The sequence below is a fragment of the Corvus brachyrhynchos genome, unplaced genomic scaffold, assembly GCF_000691975.1.
Source record: "Corvus brachyrhynchos isolate BGI_N302 unplaced genomic scaffold, ASM69197v1 scaffold255, whole genome shotgun sequence".
NCBI classification, from domain to species: domain Eukaryota; kingdom Metazoa; phylum Chordata; class Aves; order Passeriformes; family Corvidae; genus Corvus; species Corvus brachyrhynchos.
In genome coordinates, this window is record NW_008238358.1 from 122,855 (window position 1) to 145,434 (window position 22,580).

Below are 22,580 nucleotides of genomic sequence, written 5' to 3' on the forward strand. Positions count from 1 at the left end.
CTGTCGTATGAAGGTACCAGTTTTAGACTTAGTTTAATTGTACAACATCATTGAAACAGCTGAAAGCAATACTCAGGGCTGTGACCAGTTCAGGGATTGATTTAAGAAAGTTTTTATTACATGGAAAATATGTTTAAAGTAGAAGAGTTACAGAAGCCATATCATTCAATATGTAAGTTTTATTCAGTCTGTGAAATCTATCTAGCAATCATGCAGATTCCAACATCATTAGCAAGTAATTTCCATAGGATTATGAAATGTCTCCTCATGACCTATTCAGATTTGTGTTGAAATATTTATTCCTGGTTTGAAACAAGTTTGTTACTGTAGGGCAGACAGAACATGTTATACAAGTGAAGTCAGCTGTAACACGAATTGATAGCTTTGATGCCAGCCTTTGTACTTGATTGATGTATATTTATTTTGGCAGGGATGTTGCCTTAGATATGGTCCTTCCTCCCCTCCCATGGTCTCCCCGTTGGCTTCCGTAGCCCGCTCCCAGCTCAGCAGAGCCGTGGTTGTGCAGCACAGCTGCTGGGCACCGCTGGGCTGGAACAGCACCTGGGAGTAGGAGGCAAGGGATGCCTGAGCTAGCACTTGTGCTGCAAGAACTGAACATCAAACGATGTCTGTATTTCATCTGAAATCAAGTACTTAGATCTGTAGAAGGATTTTGCATAAGTGCAAACTAAGGATTACTATTTATCATTATTGCCTTTTTCATCTTCATGCTATTTTAAAGTAATCAGAATAACCTTTGAAGTTAGGGAAGGTACTGTTTTTTTCCCATTATATAACTAGCTAACATAAAGCACTAAGAGGCAAAGTAACCTACCTAAGATCAGGCTATTCTGTATCAGAGCCAGCAACACAATTTGAGTTTCTCTTTGTTTTATATTTCAAGTTCTGGAAATTTTTTCTTTCCTTTAGGAAAAGAAAATGCATTTACACATCTCTAACGTGCACTTGTGTGCCCTCATACAAGATGCAGTTTTCTGTTTGAAGAAGGTCACTCCAGCTGGTGTCTTGGAAACAGGAGCTGTGTGTCAGAGGAGACTGTTGATTTTGCTGGGGTCCCCGTGAGGTTAAAGCCTTTCTCTGCTCTGGGCTTCTCACTGTTTCAGCTCCTGCCCTGCCGAGTGCTGGCCCTGCCACTGCCTCTCCTCCTCACGGGCTTGTCTGTCCTTTTCTGTCTCACAGCCTTTTCTGTCCTTTATTTCCTTCTGCTTGAGGATGTCCCCAAATAGCTGTGTCTCATATCTGTGCCGTATCTTTGAGAGAGAGGTTCTTCCTGCCCGGAAACCATCTGAATGTCCATTTAAGCAAGGACAGTAGAGGGAAATAGCCCTCGCTAAGGCCTCTCAGCTGGGAAGGAGAGGCAGCCATCTTTCAACAAGAACCAGCTTCAGAGGTTCCAGAGGTTCAGCTGCTCCGCCGCCCTCCTCTGCTCACAGGCATGAACACAGGGGAGAGCAGTGTCCTCAGTGATGGCCTGTGCTGGATGGGACCAAGTGAGGAACAGGAGTGAGACTGAGGCATTGATGCAGACTGAATGAGAGTGCCTATGGTCCTGAAGAAGATAAGCAGAGATCTTCACTGTTCACTGCATTCCTCAGGCGCCCTGGAGCAAGATAGGAGGGGGATTTCTGTCTGGTCCCAACCTCCCACTTTCTGCTTATTGCTTACGTCCTCCTAATAACCATTTCATCTGGGAAATACCTGGTAAGACCAACCAGTACGATGTTTGAGCATAGAGAAACGTAATTATTATTGTTATCTTTAAATTACAGAAGACTTCTAAAATCTTTTTGAATATTTTCAAAAATATTGAATATATTCAAAAATATTGAATCTTTTTGAATATCCTAGAAAAAGGTTTTGCTAAGATTAGAAATTGTATGGCCATGTAGAGAAGATGATTGGAGAAAATAAGAGAGCAGGTAGGATTAATGGAAAAACGGGACATGTACATTCATGTTACTCTGTCCTTCTAAACCTTTGTAGCAAGAGCTAGAGCAGATGCATACCTTTTGGACTACTGCAGGCATTGTATGAATTTGCATTAGCCAGACTAACATAGTCTTTGTGTGAATGTTTCTAAAATATCAGACAGGTTTAACTCACAACTCTGTAGCATAGGCCTTCAAATTTAAAATCACAAAACCTTTCATATACAAGAATGTATGCTATACTGAGTTGTACTAGAAGTACAGAAATATGTTCTTGAGTTAAAGAGAGTAGGAAAAGTTAAGTTTTAGTACTAAAATACTTCCTACACTTGAGGATTACACTTGAGGATTACAATATTAAGCTGATTTAGGGTATTACATCTGAAATACTAGGACATAAAACCAAAAATGTAATGAAAAGTTTTGTCAAAACTCATTCTCACCCTGTTTGTATTGATCTTGGGCTTATACTTGAAACAGATTGGTTGCCTAAAATTGTGCTATCATTCAGATTTCATTGCATGCTTAGGGAAATTATTTTGGAATAAACACCCAGTACAATTGTCCTTTAAATCAGTTCATTCTTCATTGCCTGTTGCTAAGGTTGACAAGAAAATAAAAAATATTCCTGGAAGTCAATGAGAGGTGTGCAGCTCTACTGACAGAACATGAGTGCTCTGTGTTCCTGACCAGGCAGGAGCAGCACCACATCTCTGTGCTGTGGCTGTGAACAGAGGCACCACCACTCCTCCAGGGTGTGCCCAGCAAGAACCTGCTGGGACAGGCCCAGACATCCCACACTGCTTGGGCTTGGCTCGTCTTCCCATCAAGGAAATGGCTGGCAAGGGAGGAACGTGGGTTTCTGTAGGAGCAAGGGGAGCATGACTGATGGGTAGACAGCATTCCTGGGCTTCAGCACTCTTAAAGACATGAAAAATGCAGCGCATGGGATCAGAGCTGCCTTTTCTGAAGGATCTGGGGGATTGGTTGTTTGCTCACCTGTATAAAACCAGGCATTTCAGTGTTTTGATGTCATTTTTTTGGGCTCTATTTTTAGTGCCTGGGAACATTACTGATACGAAATACGTAGCTATTGAGCTTGTTGGAGTTAAAATAACTTCAAATGTCTTTAAAGAGGCTTTCTGAAGTACTCTTTTTTTTCCATTGCAGCACATGTAGTTTTTGACCCAGTGCGTTATAGAGGCTGGAAGTGTGCCATTATGTTAAAGCTGGTGTTACCATTTGGTTTGATAAGCAGGAAGTCCTGTTGGTCCAAGATGAATATAAGGGGATAATGTAAATGTTGTTTTCAGCCTTTCTATTAAAATTTTTTTTTCTGACTTATATTCCAATATGGGAGATGTCCCCAGTATGTTAAGTGCTCAAATTAGCTTTCTCTTTAGCTTGAGGTAAGGCTGAGGTGTACTCAAAAACAGTTTGACTATAGAAGCAACATATTGCTTTAATCTCTCTAGTAATCAAATATTTATTGGTATATAGGGAACTTCAGAAAGAATAACCTAAATTTAGTTTTGTGTTTGGATTGCTATTTTTTTTACATACATCATGATTATAAGGTTCTATTCAGTAGTGTTAGAAATTATACTGAAGAGGCCTGAACTCCTGGAAGAAAAGGCAGAAAGAGAAGTTTTGTTGGGTTTTTATGAACTCACTAATTTCTTCTGCACACATGTGACAAGCTGCTAATTCACCTCTCTTATCTAGTCATCAAAGAAAGAGTAGTTAGGGATTTCATAACTCACTCTCCTGCCAAAGGCATTACTACTCATGCTTCATTTTTGAGTTTCATGTATCATTGCATCCCTCAGTATTCAAAATGAACAAAAGCAGCCAATCTAAACCCCATAGCCTGGCTCCGGATTGGGTGCTTGGTGGCAGCCAGTACACTGGAGGAGGACAGAGGAAGGGAGGACTGTGGAAGGGATTCCATCTCTGGGACTGCCTGGCTGCAGGGGCAGCGAGGGACTCCTCCTCTTGGAGACAAAGCTCAAATCCAAATGGCTTTTTCCAGCAGCAGATTTTTGAAGAGAGATCTGCCCACTGAAACTCTGCCATCATGGATGACTGACTTCTAGCTGTAGCATGATTCCTCTGGAGCACATTATGTGAAATAAATTTTACAGCCCAAGCTGTTTGATGTTTTGAGGCATTCACTGAGGAGGCAGATGGGATCTGTGATGCATGATTGCCAGGTTTTGATGTTACTGCAAGTCTCATGAGAGGCTGGTGCTTTCTGACAGTCCAGGTTCCACACAGTGATGCAATTATGTGAAAAATGCATTAAAATTTTAGCTCTCCTGATGTGGAGAAAAACATGAAAAGATGTGTCCTGAAGGGTGCCATATGACAATAAGTATATAAGATTTTATATAAAAAGTTAAAGTCAGTCAAATGTGATGATGCTGAGTGCAAAGTGGAAACACATTGGTAACTCTTTAAATCTTTTCTTCAAATATTGGAATGATTGGAAACAAGTGCAAATTATCTGTTTCATCTAAGCCAATAGACCAGAAACCAGAGACTTGCTCTTAAGTCCAGGGAAAACATCCATTTTCAGTTATGAAAGAAAATTGCCCTAGGGCTATGGATTGGCAGGATTATTCTGCTAAAGAATGTTGCACCATCTCCCACAAAAAATACAGTTCCCATTGTGTTTTCCATCTGCGTGTGCACCGTGCTCAGTCCTCTTCCACAGAAATTATCTTCCTAACTTCATTGTGCCTTCAAGTGCCTCCAAAACTTTTATGTGAAAGAGTGGTTCCTTACCCTAACTTCAGTTTAAGAACTGAAGATGGACACGTTGATAACAGTTTGTAATCATATTGCAAAATTTGGACATGGATCTTAATTTTATTAATAATTTGTCAAATGCTTACAGAAAAGATGCAACCTTACCTCTTATACATGGGTTCATAAAACAGAATTAGGGTAATAGTTGTTTTAAAACATGCACCTATAAAAGCTCAGGTCAGTACCAGAAGTTGTTAGGAAATGCTCTTTTTTCCTTTCATCGTTCTCAACTATACATAGATTTAATAGAAAATTGGGAACAGCTCCTGCTGGAGTTCACTCTAAATGTCTGTAGACCGTAATTTACAGGTATTCCAACCCTGTAGATCCAATTTAACTAAAAATACAGGTTTAAATGCTTTTAATTAAATTTGTGTAGATGGGATTCTTGTTGTCATTATATGATAATCTGACCTATGTCCCTGGTATCTAAAAGGCTACTAATGTATTTTTTTGTTAAAAGTTCTCTACTTTTTTTTTCTTTCATTACACATTTTGTTCCCTGCACTGAATGAATTTAGGATTTACATAAAATAGTTTGGGTCGTTCTGGCATAGTGTTTGTATCGGGGGCTTTCTTGTCATTTGCTCTAATGTGATGAAGACTCTACTCTCTTGCTGCAGGACAGTGGATCAGGAATGAAGCAGTGGTCACTTGGTTGGAAAGAAATGTTGATTATGGTTCAGAAAGGAGGAGGGGAGAAGAGACCTGATGAGGTGTTCTGGTTTGGTTGGAATGTGCTGCTAGAATCCAGTAAGGGATGCAAATTTTACTAGTTGTGGAGAATTCCAAGGACATGTTTGATACAAGCTTTGTGTAGACAAAACAGATAAACAGATTATGATTGAGGTCTGTGGGCCCTTGGAAAAGATTGCTAATGGGATGTTTTTTCAAAGGACCGAGATCTTATCACTGTCATGAAAATAGTGCAGGGCCACCATGAAAAGAAATGTGACTTTAAAAGCAAGTTGAATTAAATACACTTGAAAGGCCTCTTTCTGAGCTGCAGAGCATATTTGCAGTTATCTGCAGCTGAAGGCCACATTGCTCCCACACTGCAGCCTTCCATGTCATGCTGCGTTGGTGACGGAACCGAAAGCTTTCCCTCTTCCTTCTGATCTCATCCTCAGTATCAGTGAGATTCCTTAGTGGAAGGGCAACTTCTGCACCAGATTGGCAATGAGCATATTGAATCTATCACATCAAAGAAATAGTTGTAGGATGGCGTGAAGACTCTGCTTCTTTTAAAAGTGATCTGTATGGACAGATCTTTTGAATCCCTCTGTAATTTTACTGACTTTGATCAGAGTCCATACAGCTGTAGTTGTTTTGAAGAATCAGATGTTACTGTTGTGCTGTGAAGGTTAAAGGATGGTGTTTTCCTTATGTGTTCAAGACTAACGTTGCTACCTACATGTGATATGGGAAATTAAAAAAATGTTAATATTTTGGTACCTATCAAAGACCACTTGGCTTTAAGACCACTTGACTTTTGATATACAGCTATGAGAAATTCTGTGGGAACATACGTAATTATTTTTTAACTGATTTTGATTATATAGAATAATTGTATGTTTGTCTAAAATGTTTTTATACAATGCTTCTCTAAACTTAAATACACACATACATTTTCTAGAATTATTTACTACTGTGTGGCAGATACACAGCTGTGAGTCATTTACATGAAGAGCAGGCAGATTTCTTAAAGTGGAATGAAAAGCTTTAATAGCAATATAGAGATCTGGTGGAAATTTATGTGCAAATGTCCTTTATTATATGATCACAACCTTGTAAATATATAGCATTGAAACAACATTCAAAAGCCTAAGGTTTCATATTCAAATATTAGAAGGAAACAATATCGTTGCCTGCATAGTTTCAAGGCCATATCCTTTTGTGTGTTTGTGTTGGGATACAGCCTTTAATTATACAATCAAATCTTTCCTCTTGGGATTCCTAGTTTTCCAGCTTGGTTAACACTCACTGCCTTTTCTCATGGCTGTCTCAAGACGTCTCATCGTAATAGTGACCTCTCTGATGTCCCAGGGAGCTCTCTGGCCATTCCAGTGTAGCACCTTGGATGTAGGGGTAGAGAGAAGTTCTCTGGACAGCTTTCAGCTGCCTTAGGGAGGAGACTAGCCTTCCTTGTCCTCATTTCCGATTCCATTTGCTTCATACCTTCTCATTTCAGTAATAGTATTAGGGAAACAATGTGTTAAATGGTGAAGTAGGAAATATGAGAACTCTGCCTGGGTTCCTCACAGTTCATCATCCAGGCTGGAATATTTTACCTCCAAGAGCACAGATGTGGGTGCTTGAACTGACACCATGACGTTGGCAGTGGTGGGTTAGTTGGTGCTCTATCCAGAGCAGCCTCCTGTCTGCAGGCCTCACAGCACTTGCTGAAGGGGAAGGAAGATAGAAGAATTGTGCATCCCCTTTCTGGCTCCCAGAAAGGCGTTCTCTGTATTTACAGACTCATTTGCCATTGGCTGTTGTTACCTGGCTTTGTCTCAGTTTTCTCTGATTTCTCACAACATTCTTTGGTCATAGGGATAAACTCTAATTTTGAAGTATGGAAACAGGAAGCCTACAAAAGAGGCTTTAATTTTTGAAAGTTAGATTACAGAGAAATAAAAAAGTTTTTTCAAGCATAGGCACAGATTGGAATACTTTTGCATTAATTAATATTACAAGCTCATGTTTATAGTGGAAAAGTTACTTTGAAGAAAAAACATTCTTCCTGATACCATTAGCGCTGGCAGTATTCTTCATTCTGTGTCATTACTGGGGAAGGTTAGGAAGGCAGCAGTTTGACAACTTCCATGCGTGGCAGTATGGAAGCTTAGTCTACAAACCTTAATTTAGCAAAGATATTGTATAGATGCTTGGAAACTGTTATGGCAGCAATGCCTGAGAAAAGAGAGAGAAATGTTTGATGTGATACGAGTGCCTGCAGGGAGTGTCCCAAGTGCAGGGCTGGGTTCAGCCAGATGACTCACTTCTGAGTACTAGAAGCATTTCTCTTCACGGTTCGCTCTGAAATACATTCCCAGTTATTTGTGTGTACCTTCTCCATACACAGGAGCTGTTGTACTCGGGTTTTTGGAACCTGAAAACAAGCTCTTTATTGATGATGAGGTCAGGACGCTTCTGGGAATGCTGGCTTGTTGGTTACCAGCTGCTCCCCAGACAGAAGGAGGTTGTCCTTCTGTTTTAACGAGTTGTGCTTCGTTTCTTTTTCTTACTTACAAAAGACAAAAAAAGGATTTATGCTGTTTGTTGTGATATTTCTTTGTGATGGGATTGGTAGACTTCAGTAAACTGCTGACTGCTATCAGAATTACTGGCAAAATGTTTCAAGACAGAAGTGTGTTCGTGCTGGGTGTCTTCCACATGGTGCCTTTGCATTGCTGTTTGTAGAGGCAGTAGCCCTTTGAGCAGTGCTCCCTTTCCCATCCTAGTGGGATAAGTAATTGGCTCTTAAGGTTGTCTGGGCCTTACAGCATGTCTTGGTTTAAAAGACAGGTGTCTGCTAAGGAAGGCAGGAGCCCCCCTTGGAATAGCAGATGCGACCCCCCTTCCCTCCAAGTTGTTATAATTTTGAAATCAAGGGGCTTTTAGGCAAAGATGTGGGAAATAGGAATAACAGTTCTTAACTATTATATATCTATATGTGTATAACCAGTCAAACAAACAACAACAACTATGGCAGTAACAGCAATCACAAACCCAGTGCCAGCCTTCTCGGGTGTCGGGCCCTTTCCCCTCGGGTGCAGTTCCGCTCGCAGCCGGCAGGGGCGCTGGCGGCTCCCGGTGAGCAGGGCAGGTGCGATGGTTCCCCCGCGGCTGCAGGGGGCGCTCCGGAGCGAGCTCGGGGAGCACGCGGCACCGGTGCCCCGGGATCCCGGGGAGGGATGGGACGAAGGCTTCACAAACCCCTGGGCAGCCCATCCCGGTGTCTGCCAGACCCTCGGGAACAGCAGGCTGGAATGGCAGGGACGAGCACAAATCCCGGGTGGCAGACGAGATGCATCCAAACAGGGAACCCCCCGGAGGTCGGGCAGGCAGGGTGAGCACGGCTACAACGTAGCGAAGGCTCGAAGCAACGGCGGGGGCAGGGCGGCCACGGCCCGGCTCCCAGCAGGGCAGGGAATGGCGGCCTTGGGATCCCGGGGCTTCTCCAGCAGAAGGAAAAGCAGCTGAAGGAAGCAGCCTCTCTCTCTGTCCAAACACCGGAGACCGACTGCCCACACACCCAGGTGAAACAAAAGAGTAGCCAGATGCACCTCACCCCCAATGGGTAGGTCTTTTGTTTTTCTGAAGTACCCAGAAATTTGTCCCCTTAGCAACACGTATGGGGAAAATTCCTTTAAACAGAAAAAAAACCCCAGGAGAACTCCTGAAACCCCAACACAGCAGTTTCTGTTGGTTTTAATTTTTTGTTGTGGCACATTTCTTTGTAGATCAGGGAGCCTAAGTTGAAGCTGGAAATAAAAGTCGCACTTACAAATAGCAGTGAAACAAGCACCTGCACTAGCCTTGCTTTAAGTTACAGTAACGTAAATCTGAGGAAGCTCTGACAAGATCTTCTGTGTACAACTGTACATAGAGTTTAGCTCACCAGTCAACTCCTTAATTGTTGGATTTTCTAGAGTCTGCAGCTAATTCTGCTCTTCATGCTATTGCTTTTTTTATGCAATACATTGGTTTGGGAATAATACCGAGATACCAGCACTCCCAGTCTAAGATTTGAAAACAGTGTTTTTAAATCAGTTGGTATGTGTCACTAAATACCCAAATATTGGTAATGATTCCAAAAATTCAGGTGAGATTGTTGAGTGGTTGTTACGCATGTTTAAAGTCTCTTTGTACAGTGACATGATGAAAAACTAGTGAAGCTGTAGGGCAGGGTGTCTGGTCCTCGCAACTAGACCTGAAAAGCAGAGTCCACTGATTTGAGGGAGGGGTTGTTAACAGCTTAAGACCACCCAAGTCTTCGTTCAGAAAAATGTAATATCAAATCATAGCTTTCGTAATGACTGTCCTAATCGTGATGAGTCATGGTTGTTTTGGCCCAGACTGTAAGTTTATGGAAGAAAGCATGTACATTTTACATCCTTACTTCAAAAGTGCCTTGCTTAAAGGTTAGCGATTACTTTTATTGACCTACACTGATGTGTTTTTTGGGGAGTTAGTTAAAACGCAACTCCAAATAATACCAAGAGAAGTATGACTCTTGTGCATATGTATATAAAAAACATGTATGAATCGCTTAGAAGTAGATAAAAGAGGAAATATGAGCCTCTGCAAATGCCTTGAGAGGTCCTATGTGATTCTTAGCTAGGCATTTAAAGGTAAGTATCATGTGAAAGACTAAAGATGAAATATATCCAAAGAAAGAGAAGGATTAATAAAATTAGTGAGTTAATAAGAGTTTTCTTAAGTTTTGGAACGTTTGAAAACTGGGTTGATAAGTGCCATATCCTTTTTGTTCTGTGTAAGAAAGATTGATAATCTGACAACATCCAAAGTTACTGTTTTACAAAGCAGGTAGAGGGTTGATAGAAATAACACTTGGGGGGGTAGGTTGGAGCTGTCTGGGCCTCTTGTCATTGTGGGGTTTTTGTGCTTCCCTTTTAGTGTAGATTAGTATCATTTGCTTGTAGAAGTTGTCCTTGCTGGGAAATGACTGGCTGTCACACACAGCATTTTACTCACTCATGTTGTTTTGAGCTGCATGTTACCACTCCATTGAGATGCTCACTTACCCTTACTAAGAAATCTGTATTTATTCTTAAATTTATAGATACTGCTCATCACCCTGACAGTAGTAACTCGCATTGTAGGACTCATTTGGTTGTTGGAATGTTGACAGTGTTATTTTTAAATATTTATAAGAATTGAAAATTAGTTCAAGATAAGCCAATATGAGATTCTTATGAAACAATTCTGTTTAAAAAAAAATTAAAGCATTCTTTCCTCTTGAAGGCCAGGAAGGTCTGTGAGGTTACCTGGTGGTTGCACAGCTACCCACTAAACAGAAAAAGCCCGCAGAGGGGATGGTCCATCAAGGAAGGAGAAAGAAACAATCCTTTTTCACTTTGTGTTTTTCAGCTGCTAATGGGAACAAAATGTTATCTTGAGATTTTCTGGTATCTCTTCAGCCTGCAGAATGACACCATTCACAGGCTTCTAAGGGGAGTGTGCCAAGGCAGCCAGAGCTTCAGAGGAACTGTTGCTCAGGATGCCCTTGAACAGCAAAATCCCATTCCAGGGTGGAGGAGGGCGCTCCTGATGAGGCATGTTGTTAAGCCTTTGATTGTATAGAAAACTAAAGAAGAGCAATCAAACTTAGGCATCAGATGTCATTTGGCAAACAGTGGTGGAAATGATTGCTGGTTGTTTACCGATGGGAAGGTAGCAAATGGCTGTGCTCTAGTTGTGTGCAGTCAAGGAAAATAACAGCTGGGATTATAACAAAAAGGTCAGTCTCTCAAAACCTGCTACTTCTTAGTACATGCTAGGCACTGTCTTGAACTGATGCAAAAGCTACCACATTTAATATATATTTTAAAAGATAACCTGATAAAATGTAAATTCCATTCATAAAAATATGAAAGTCAAAACTACCATTTCCCTGCCAGCAGTTACTCATCTTCTTACACTTCTGTCATGTTTCATATAGCTTTGTATGATGTAACAGTTTCCTTTGTGATGTTGTGGGTTTTAATATATATGTATGTCTATGTTTTGAATTCATAATTTAGATGACAATTGTAATGTGTATCTTTTAATCTTCTCACTATGGAAGTCACAGCTCATATTCCTCATTAGCGTTCTATGGCAATAACTTATTTTCTTAGTGCAACTTATTTGACCAAAACCAGTAGTGATGGTATTTCTTTCGACAGAACAAGTTTAAATTTGATGGTATCGTGATTATCCCTCCCTTTCATTTAAAGGATAAATAAAGGTATCAGATATGAGCTGCATGTGGGTTTTGATAGGTGATTCTTCACATACTTCTGTCACAGCTGAAATTCTCTGGCATTCTGTTCTACCAGCTTTTTATTATTTCCCCTTACTGGTATGGTTATGTAAAAATGACAGTTGACACTGGGAATTTGAAGCAGTGAATCATGTTGAATTTCTTTTAAATGCAATTCAAGGAAAGTGAATTTGTCAGTTTATTCAGCTAGTGTAGACTGGGATAAAGTATATTTCAGTCTCACCTAGAAGTTTATCCAATGTTTAAGTCTTGTGTGCATTTTATATTTTGTGGTTTTAGTGTAGTTAGATCTCATTACAGTCTTTTTAGGAGTACTTTTTGCAGTATATAAGACGTGTTTAAACACAGTTCCCAAACTTGGTTTTGAAGCCAAAGTAAATGAGGTCTTGTAGCACCACATTCCAGTGTTTCTGACATCAGAAGAGTATCTGCACTAATAATTTTTTATATTAAAGTGGCTGGATTTTTTATATGCCTGCGAGAAGCAAGACTGGGGTCTGACATGGAGAAGCATTTTAAGGCGCTAACAAATGTTTTCATGAAATCATTTTCCTTCTCTGGGGAAATAAAAACCCAACCAAGAAAACCTGAAAAAGCAAGATACATTCTGACAAAAAATCAAGTGCTATTTTACAACAGGCTCAATAAAACTAGTTTTATTTAATTTTGTTTAGTGTTTTGGTTTTGCTTCAGGTTTCCTGCTGCAGTCTTTAGAGATACCTCTTTTTGTGTATTAAGAAGTAAGAATTATGCCAAAAATTATCTGAGCACTGACACAAAACAAATCAAAACCCCACAGTATGTTGAAATATATGCGTAAGTGGACTTACGTATGTTGTAGGTGTTTGAGTCTGAAACATTCAATATTCCTCATATTTGCAGCCCAATTAGCAAATTCATGAGATTTTTGTCCTGGGAAGAACAACAAAAGAACCTTGTGAAGGTTACAGACCTGATGCATACCAGAAACTGGATCAAGGCACAGATAGGGCAGAACTGCATCAACTTGGCCTTGTATGGCAGGGCTGAACTTTGCCAGATAGAAGGAAGAATCACTTTCTGCTGTCAGTGCTTCTCTCTACAGGGCAAGGGCAGACCGGGAAAAGCTGCCAGTGAACGTGTGTGCCCAGCTGGTTTTGAGCTGATTGGCTCTTTTGCCATCCCTGGATTTTGAGAGAAAAAAGTTTAGTGTGATGTTTGGCAATCCAGAGTACATTTTTTCCCCTCATTGTTGTAATAACAATTACATGTTTTATAGTGTTTATTCTTTCAAATTTACAATTTAATAGTCCTCATCTTGTTTGCTTTTAGATTCTTCTCATTCTTTTCATCGAGATGAGACCATCGTTATTGCCCTGGCATCTGTGTCTGTACTGGCTGTTCTGATAGCTGCTCTGTTCTTTGGATACAGGATGCTTGCAGGTAGGGATTGACAATCTTCTTGCCTTTGTTATTTTTCAGTTGTTCATTTGGCTATTGCTCAAAGTTATACTTAGGTCTTCTGTTCTCCCCACTCCCTATTACCTGCTTGTACATAATTCTGCTCCCCTTTCTCCTCTCTGACATTTTATGGTGATATCCCTTTCATAACAGTTTGGAGAGAGTAATGAGTTCTCTAAGCTGCCATTTTGGGACCCATTTTTCTTCCACAAATCCTCTGCTCAGCACAGCTTAAGTGAGGTGGTGAACATGCTTTATAGTTTTTGCCAGTGACTTTAAATTATCAAAATAGTTGTGTAGCAGGTAGTTTGTAGCTTATCAGCACCTTCACTGCTCATTTTGCTGACTTTGAGAAGATTTTACAGGACTCCTTTTTACTTGTTACATCCTTGCCTACAATAAGTAATTCTGCCAGGTCCCAGGTAAGTTGCATTTTTTTCACTTGGAGCATGTCCAGAAAGGAAACTCTCTGATTTCCTTGTCACCTCTTCCCCAGGAGACCGTAAACAAGGTTTGCACAGTATGAACATGATGGAGGCAGCAGCATCAGAGCCCTCATTGGATCTGGATAATCTGAAGTTGTTAGAGGTAAATATTCAACTCAGTTCTTAATCTTCATTTTTATTCAATATAATGCTTGTGGTCATATCCCAGGCATAGCTACAGAAATGAATGTGTCAATGCTCCTGTAATGTTTTCTTCTAAATCACAGCTTCAAGAAGAAATTAAAATAAAAAAGGGTTACTGCATGTACATTTTGTTTAATTTTGTTAGTATTGTTGTTGGTATTAGCTAGAAATTGTTTTACCTTGAGAACAAAAAAGAAGCACTGTGAGGTAGTGGGGGAAGTTAGAATGTGCTATATTTCAGCATTGCATCAAAAGATCTATTTTTGCTTGACTCTGCTTGCTTTTAGTACAGTGTCCTACTGTAGGAATTTGAAATTCTTTAGTAACAGTCTTGAAATATAGAATGTACTGCAGATAGGGCAGTATATTTCAGTAGTGGTGCATTTATGTGTAGTCATTCTTCAGTGTTATCTATCAGTCTTATCTATCTCCATGGCAACTAGAGGCCAACCAGAACTTTATGCTCAGCTTGGTGTTAGATGTATCATCACAAAACTACAAAATGTTATGCTACCAGTTGGTATGCTTGATGGAACATATGGAATTTTTAAAACCTTTTAGCCAGGAAAAAAATGAGTAGAATGACTGAGATATGCAGAGTGGTACTTTTCTTCTTTTTCCCAGTAGAAACTCCACCTAGAGATGCAGACTGCAGACGTGCAGTGTGAGCTGCTCTAATGGTGACAGCAGACTGATCAGCAAAGAACACTGGGTGTCTTCTGCCAACAAAATAGTACTGGAGGCAGTTTACAAGAGTCTAACAATGTGTATTGTACGAGTGTGCAAAGCCCCAGATGAAAGCACTTGCACTGATAATGCAGTCTTGGAGAAAGCAGTGACTTTCTCCAAGTCTGAAAGTTGGTAGAGAGATCTGCTATGGTGTCTTCTGTCCTGTTTCTTGTATCCTAAGGAGCTGACCCCTCGCCCCCAGTCACAGGGTGTTGCAGGACAAATGTTTTAACCTGTGCTTGCTTTTTGACATCTCTGTGGGTAGATTACATTCCACGTTTGTACCTTGAACTGACTTGCTGCTGCTTTGCGACCCAGTGGTATAAAAGTACTGAGAAACCAAAAGTCTCTTCATTAAATGATACTTTATTTTTGAAAACTTTCCCATAAAACAGTTATATCATCTTTAGAAACATTACTTTTGTTATCCCTTATGTTTTCTATTCCTCCTCCATTTGTAAGTATTTAAAAAGAAAAAAAAAAAAAGGCTCATGAAATCCTTACAGTTTCATGTATGGGTCTTCCTGAAAATTATTTTAAATAGGTACTTAAATTCTAATGTAGTTGGAATTTTTTGAGCTTTAGAAATTAGGGCTCTTCCTGAAGGTGGTTGTGCATTTTGGTTTAGAGTAGAGATTGCATCTTTCTTCTGCAGTTACTATGGAGATGTGAAAGGCCATTCTTGAAGACTGCCTAACACACTGGGAGCTAGAATAAAGATTCACAGGTAGTCAGGAATTAATTACTTCTTTCTGTTAAAATCTATTTACCTCTTTTGGCATCTATTTTGCGCTACAAATGCATATTTTGTTATTACTAACCTGAAAGGTACAGCTTATAAACTGTCCTAAACCAAAAATGTTTCACCTGATGTCTGTGATCTATGGAGGGAAATGAAATTGATCACGTAAAAAGCCGTAAATCTTTAGTAGGCAAAAGTTAGTAAGAGAATTAGCAGCACAGAACACATGTATTTTATTGATTCCGTATATAAAAGTACGGAATAGATTATTTATGATATATTTACTGGATATTCAGACTATAGATCAATTTAGTAAGACCTGTGTTGGCTTGTGCTGAGGTTTCCAGCTCCAAAATAGCTTTCATGACAGCATTCTAATTCTGGTTTTATTACAAAATATTCACTGTCTTCACTATTCTTACAGTATAAGTCAGGATAAAAGTTGGCATACAATTATTGTAGAGTGAAAACTTGGGTTTTGTCTTCATTTATTGTTTAGTGAACTAATTATTTATATTTTTTGCAGTTGATTGGCCGGGGACGATATGGAGCAGTGTACAAAGGTTCCCTAGATGAACGTCCAGTTGCTGTGAAAGTATTTTCTTTTGCTAATCGTCAGAACTTTGTCAATGAGAGGAACATTTACAGGATTCCACTGATGGAACATGATAATATCGCCCGCTTCATTGTGGGGGATGAGAGATTCACTGCAGACGGCCGTATGGAATATTTATTGGTGATGGAATATTACCCCAATGTAAGTGCTTCGAAGAAATCAATTGGGTTGGTTAAGAATCCTAAGAATAGCCACATAAAAAGGATGTACTTTAGGTTTTGGTGGTGCTTCTTGCACAGTAATGTAAAAATAATCCATATAAATGACAATTTTAATGCACCTTATTGTGGGTTACTGTAATAGCCTTTTAGATTTCCCAGTTAGTGCTACCAAATGTAGTCTTAGAAATTCTTAGCTCTGGAGTATTTGCTCTTGGTTGTGGTGCAAGGTTTTTTTAGTCAATTCTGTCCTTATTCAAAGACAGAATTTGAAAAGTTGTTTTTACTTCAAAATAATTTAATAAATTAGAAATTTCTTAATATTAAGACATTCTCTCTGTCTTATGACCTCACTCAATAGCTGTAAACAGAGGGATTTTTTACAGTGAAATGTAGTAGATCCAAGATTATTGTCAAACTACTTTGTAGCAGTATAAATCATGGTGCCTTTTTATCCTGTTTTCTTCTTTAAAGCTTTCTGTGGCATATACTGATGATGTAGGACATGTCTTAAGAAGGCATCCTTACTTTCTGGAACCATATCTTCAAATCTTCTCAGCTAACTGAATGCTTACATTTCTCAAATTCATGGATTAGGGTACTTAATGTTTTGTGCGTGTACACACATATACAGAAACAGAAACATTTAAAAAATATGCAGTATGAATGTGAGTAGCTTTCATGAAAAATCATAAAATGTATATGGGGGTTATATATATGAAAATGCAAAAAATTGTGCCACAATTTATCTTGGGGGTTTTTTTGCCTGTGTATGGGAAAGAACTGTAGTAATTAGTTAAATAATGTTTTTTTAAACAAGCTTTTTGGTCTGAAGTAAGCAAACTCATATTGTATTTCCTGCAAGGTGTAAAAGGGGATGGCTGAAGCCTGATCTTTTATGGAGGCAGTAGGACAAAAGCTGCTTATTTGAATCGCAAAAAGGAGCAGAACAGTGCTAAGTAGGAGTAATGATGGCCTGTCTTAGGGATTTTTAGGCTCTATGTATATGCTTGTGTTGAAAGTTAAATACACCCATGTAAACACATACCTTAAACATAGGTATGTATTTACACACATACACACTATATACAAACTGAAGGCAACAAAGCACAAATACATAACAGTGTCTTAAGTGAAGCTTTTAAGTGAGAATGCACTTGATCATGTCAGCTTGTAAGAGACAGGCATCTAAGAAGAGATTGCAGAAACTAGAAGCAGCCATGAAAAAGGTCGGTCGTGCCCATACCAGATGGACAGGGGCAAAGCATGTGACTCTGACAAAACTGGCATATTTTCATGTAATTGAGTTAAGTAAAATCAAGTGAGTATTCTTTTCATGGGAGGGCACAGCATAAGTGTCTTCACAGGTGATCTGGTTTTGCTGTTTTCTTGAATGAAAGGATTTTCAGTTGAAATGTAATTTGATTGAAAACTGTGTCTTGTTGCTTATGTAAACAGGCTCTGTTAATGAGCTGATTAAATGTACAGATGAAGCTTATGACATCATATGATCAGATTCTTTCCCAATGTGGTATTAAGAACAGCAAGATTAGTCTAAAATCAATGCACTGGTTGTTTGGAAGTCATTGGAAAAAGTGCACAGCAGGTGTAATTAATGCACAGTGTGATCTGTAATTCAGTGAGCAGATGTTCTGCTGTATGTGGAGTTAACAGCAGAAAAGGAAGCCTTCTGTGGCAGCCCTGCTAGAACAGAATTGCAGTGTTCAAACTGGAGCCATAAATCTGATTTCAATAAGGACTAACCAGTACAAGATGTGCAGGTGAAATATTCCCCATCCAAAACATCATTCTCCCTCAAAATACTTTCCTTCCTGAAAATAAGAACACACAAACCAGGGCATTTTTACATAGAAAATTTTTCTTGATGGTGAAAGCAAGACAGATAGGTTTGACCCAGGTTGTGTTTTTATCCAAACATGCCTTCAGATCAAAGGAAATAGACAAGTGAAAGGAACCATAAGAGTATCAATCAACATGCTGTTCTGATGAGACTGAGGTGTAGTAGGTCAGTAAGGGAGTCAGTTGTGAGGGATGACATAGTAGGAAATACGTAACAGCCACAGTTTTATTGCCCCAGTAGTCAGACACTCATGTCCTTTTAGAACAACAGACAATTTGTTGTAAAACACAAATAGAATCTCTGTTAAAAATACCAGTTTTATCAAAAGTTGTAATCAGAACAAATATCCCCAATTTAACATGTAACTTGTGACTCTTAACAAGATAGTCTTAATTACAAATATATCTCTCTAAAACTTTTCCTGGTTATCATTTATATTGAACTTCACTAAAAGCATAAAACCACAGCCTTCAGCTAGCTTTAAAAACATCTGGTAGTGGGCAGGCTCTGCAGCAGAAAGATCTTGAAGCTCGTTTAAGATCTTTATACAGTGAGTATTTCCCAGTCACGTCATGACGACAGTCCTGTGGCCTTCATTAGAATGGGCTGGAATCTCAACCCGCTAAGCCAAGAAAAAAACCCAAGCTGATGACATTTGGAGACTAATAAGAGTGCTTGTATTTCTTAAAAATCTGTAAACAATAAGGAAAAATATGCAATTCCTTTATTTCTAGGTGGATTCAAAGCTTTTTTTATGTATTACAGAATCTATTTGAAGTTCATGTAACAGCATTTTAAACAATGAAAAACTACTTGTGTGAGCTTGAATGAGTGACATTCAGTCTGTGTTTTCACCAAGGATGTTGCCTATTTAGGGGTTCCTTGTTCTGCACAGACTAGGTCTGAAAAGGTGTAAGACTTTCATGATTCTATTAAGAAGTGTCAAGAACTTGATTTTAGTCTTAGTACTGGATTAAAAAAATGTTCAATACCTTGGTCACTTAAATTCTGGTATCTGTGTGCCTCCATCTGAATTGTGCATGTGTAACATACCCAAGTGTCAACTCCAGAGGGATTCATACCAAATTTTATGAACCAAATGTTACGAAACTTACTTTGCAATGATACGTATTTAGTTGCATCTGATGTTACACATTGGTGCATCTTTAAGATTACAGACTTAAATAGGCAAAACCAGGGTAGTTTGTAGTCCTAAAAAATATAACAAGCATGCAGAGTTAGCCAGATTGTTCTTCATGCTTGAGGATTTAGTTTGTTTAAGTATATTGTCATTGGGGGACGGTGCATCAAACGTGTCACCGTTTGCAGGGTCTGGCCCTGGTTTTGGATAGCAGTCTCAGTTTCTAGAATATCTTAATATCATAATTGGCACACTTCCTTCTGGTTTGCTTAGAGATTTCAAGATAAATTACTAGAATATCCCCCATTTTATACATGTAACTGCCCTTTCAAGAAAAGGGGAACATGGCATTCTTTTTTTCCATGTTTCTTCAGTGCATGTGGACTCACTCCTATTTGGAATTGCCTTTGGGGTGTTCTTGTTTTGATGCATAAATAGATAATAGCAAGTGAGAGATGTTGAGTACTCTGTAAGGGATAGTGGTCTAAATCCCCCTTTTTAGAAACCCAGGCTGTTACATCTGCAGTTACCTTTATTCTGTTCTGCAACAAGACTTTTATAATTAATTTAATTTTTTCTAGAGGCAATCCCTGTTATTCTGTCATAAAATTTCTATTCCACTTTAGACAAACGAAATGGCAGCACTGGAATTTAATGAAACTTCAGTCAAATCTTGTGTTTTAGAATATGTGGGTAAACACATAAGCATTGCAGGTTTATGCCTTTTAGAAGCTGTGAATAAAACTGAGTCTCCAAAAGATTTTGAGTTACTCTACTGGACAATGATTTTAATCCATGTTTTTTGTTTTGTCTTTTTTTGGGTTCTTTTTAGGGTTCTTTGTGCAAATATTTGAGTCTCCACACAAGTGACTGGGTGAGCTCTTGTCGTTTGGCACACTCTATAACTCGGGGCTTGGCGTACCTGCACACAGAACTGCCTCGAGGAGGTAAGGCCAGGAAGGGATGCCAAGATCTCCAGTATATTCTTATTTCTATCCAGTAGTAGATTCCAGCCTTTCTTTTTTCCTACTGTGAGTAGGAAATGATGAATGCAAATAGAGATTGCTCAGAACCTCTGATATGTTCCCTCCTTCTGAACAACCCCGTGTTGTGGGCTCTGTCTGTGACCCTTGTGTGAAAACATGGAGTACGAGCTGGGAGAGCCCCAGAGAGAAGCAGGAGGAGGAGGCAGAGTTGTGCAGTGCAGCTGTGTCATGGCAACAGATTACTGAAGACCTGAAGCACTGTCTGGCTCTCTGGCAGAGGGCAAACAGATGAGGTGTTGTGCCTGTTTTGCAGTTCGGAAACAAATCACCAAAGCAATTTTTAGTTTGTGTGTGAACTGTATACTATATAATTAAATCTTCTAACCCAACTGTAGTTTTATTTATCGTGTCTCTGGATTTTTGTCTGAGGTTTGGGCCTAGTCTTTGCTGTGTACAAACAATACTGCTGGACTTCTGGTACTTTATTAGAGTACTAGCTGTGACAACATACTGATTTGGATCTTTATATCTCCGCATGCATGCTTCAGCCAGTATTTTAGCAGCTGAAGTATCATAATTATAAAGTAGATATTCTGAGATCTGTGATGTATCAGGCTGCAGAATATGGCCTGGCACTGAAACGTTAGGTTTTTGGCAGTAAATAAAAGGCTGATATCATTATATCTACATTAAGGTGCTAGTGTTTGGATTAAAATTCCAAACTATATATCTCAAATGTTAAGCATGAGCACTAGCAAAGAATGACAACTAAAGATGCTATTAAAAGTGCTGAAAATACCCAAATCAGTATTCCTATGTGCCATTGAAACTGCAGCTATCATCTTAACTCCATCGTTTTGAAATGTGCAGACAGGTGTGTCCATTAGCAGCCAGAAAACGTGTAAGTTTTCCATCATAAAGGAGAGACAGCCATAGTCTGTGAATGCTAGGAAGGAACTCAAGGAGTAGGATAAATTCCACAGTAAAATGAATTCTATACTGCTGGCTGCTTTACTAACAAAATAAAAAACTATGAACAACTGAGATTATTCTTTGGAAAAGATCAGATCCCTAGAACATTAACATGCTCAGACTCTCTGGAATAATATTGTCTGCATATCTTCTGAATAGGTGCCAATGGTAATTCCAATCATAATGTAAATAATTGGTGCTGTATTTGACACAGGAGTGTGGAAATGATGGAGAGTATTTGGAATGGCTGTTAGGGCTGTGGTAGCGGGTCTGTGTTTAAGTACACAATGTCTCCACTGCCAAAATCATGCTGAAATATGCCTTGGGAAGAAGGCAGTTGGCAAACATTAGAGCTGTATATGACAGTAGCCTAATATATCACATAGATACAGTGAAACTCTCAATGCCAGTCAGTTTTCTCTACATAGTTTACTTTGGAGCTCATTGTAAAGAAGCAAAACCATCAGCTTTCTAAAAAATAAGTTGATTCTCTGTTTATAATAGCTGAGCAGACATAATGAGGTTCTCTCATTTTGCCAAACAGTAGGATTGCTCATATAGTAATGAGCGCTTTCGTGTGTCCAAATAGACCATTACAAACCTGCAATATCCCACCGTGACTTGAATAGCCGCAATGTACTGGTAAAGAATGATGGAACATGTGTAATCAGTGATTTTGGACTCTCCATGAAGTTAACTGGAAACAGACTGGTACGACCAGGTGAGGAAGACAATGCAGCCATTAGTGAGGTAAGTACAAATGGTTGGATGAATGTTCAGGTGGTACAATTTCTGTAATGGGCATTGGTTGCAGTGTGGATGAGAAGTGGCTGAAGCCTCCATAGGAAGAAACTGGTTTTATTCTCAAAATCATCAACACAAACCTGCCATTTTGAAAGGCAATAGATTGGCAGACTGAAGTTTCTGTGTGAGATATGAGAAGACACAAGGTAGGTTTGGTTGCCATGTTCTCTGTGACTATGTGGTAGAAGTCCCTTCAGTCTTGTACTGCAAGTGCTAACTGAAGACCAAACATTCTTTCATGGTTTTGGTGTTAATTTTTCTGAAATGGTGACATACCACGTTCTGCACGTCCTGCTTGACATCTAATACAGGCTACTGAAATACAATGAGACTGTTTTAAACAAAGAATGTCTAATGTTTCAGTGTAGTTGTTGTCTGTGCTTTTACAGAAAAACTTCGTATTTCATTCAAAGAACATGTTTCACAGTGTTAATCACCCTCCCTTAGAAAGCAAGTGCTAAATTGAAAATACCTAGTGCAGAAGAGCTCCTTCTAGATCTTCCCATACTGAACAAAGAAACAGGGAAATTGCTGGTTAAAATGCAGGGATGTGGAATAGTCCTTTGACAAAATCCTGTCCTACAAGTACTGATGCGTAAGTGCTCTAATCTAACGCATGTCCTAGTGAAAATGAATAGGTATCTTCCAAGACTGTAAATAACCTTTGACTATGGAAGATGTAGGGTGGAACCTTGTTGACAGTCCAGGAATAGAGAGCAAGTTTTCTATT

General features: G+C 39.2%; 1 protein-coding gene across 1 annotated transcript in view; it reads left to right on the forward strand.

Annotated features, from left to right (window-relative positions):
• The window catches only part of BMPR2 (bone morphogenetic protein receptor type 2), a 60,339-nt gene that overhangs the window by 21,199 nt on the left and 16,560 nt on the right, over positions 1 to 22,580 (forward strand). The window contains exons 5-9 of the mRNA XM_017735558.1: positions 13,084 to 13,194; positions 13,709 to 13,800; positions 15,839 to 16,069; positions 19,921 to 20,035; positions 21,636 to 21,796. Of these exons, the coding sequence (XP_017591047.1) occupies positions 13,084 to 13,194; positions 13,709 to 13,800; positions 15,839 to 16,069; positions 19,921 to 20,035; positions 21,636 to 21,796 (710 nt within the window). The remainder of the gene's footprint in view (positions 1 to 13,083; positions 13,195 to 13,708; positions 13,801 to 15,838; positions 16,070 to 19,920; positions 20,036 to 21,635; positions 21,797 to 22,580) is intronic.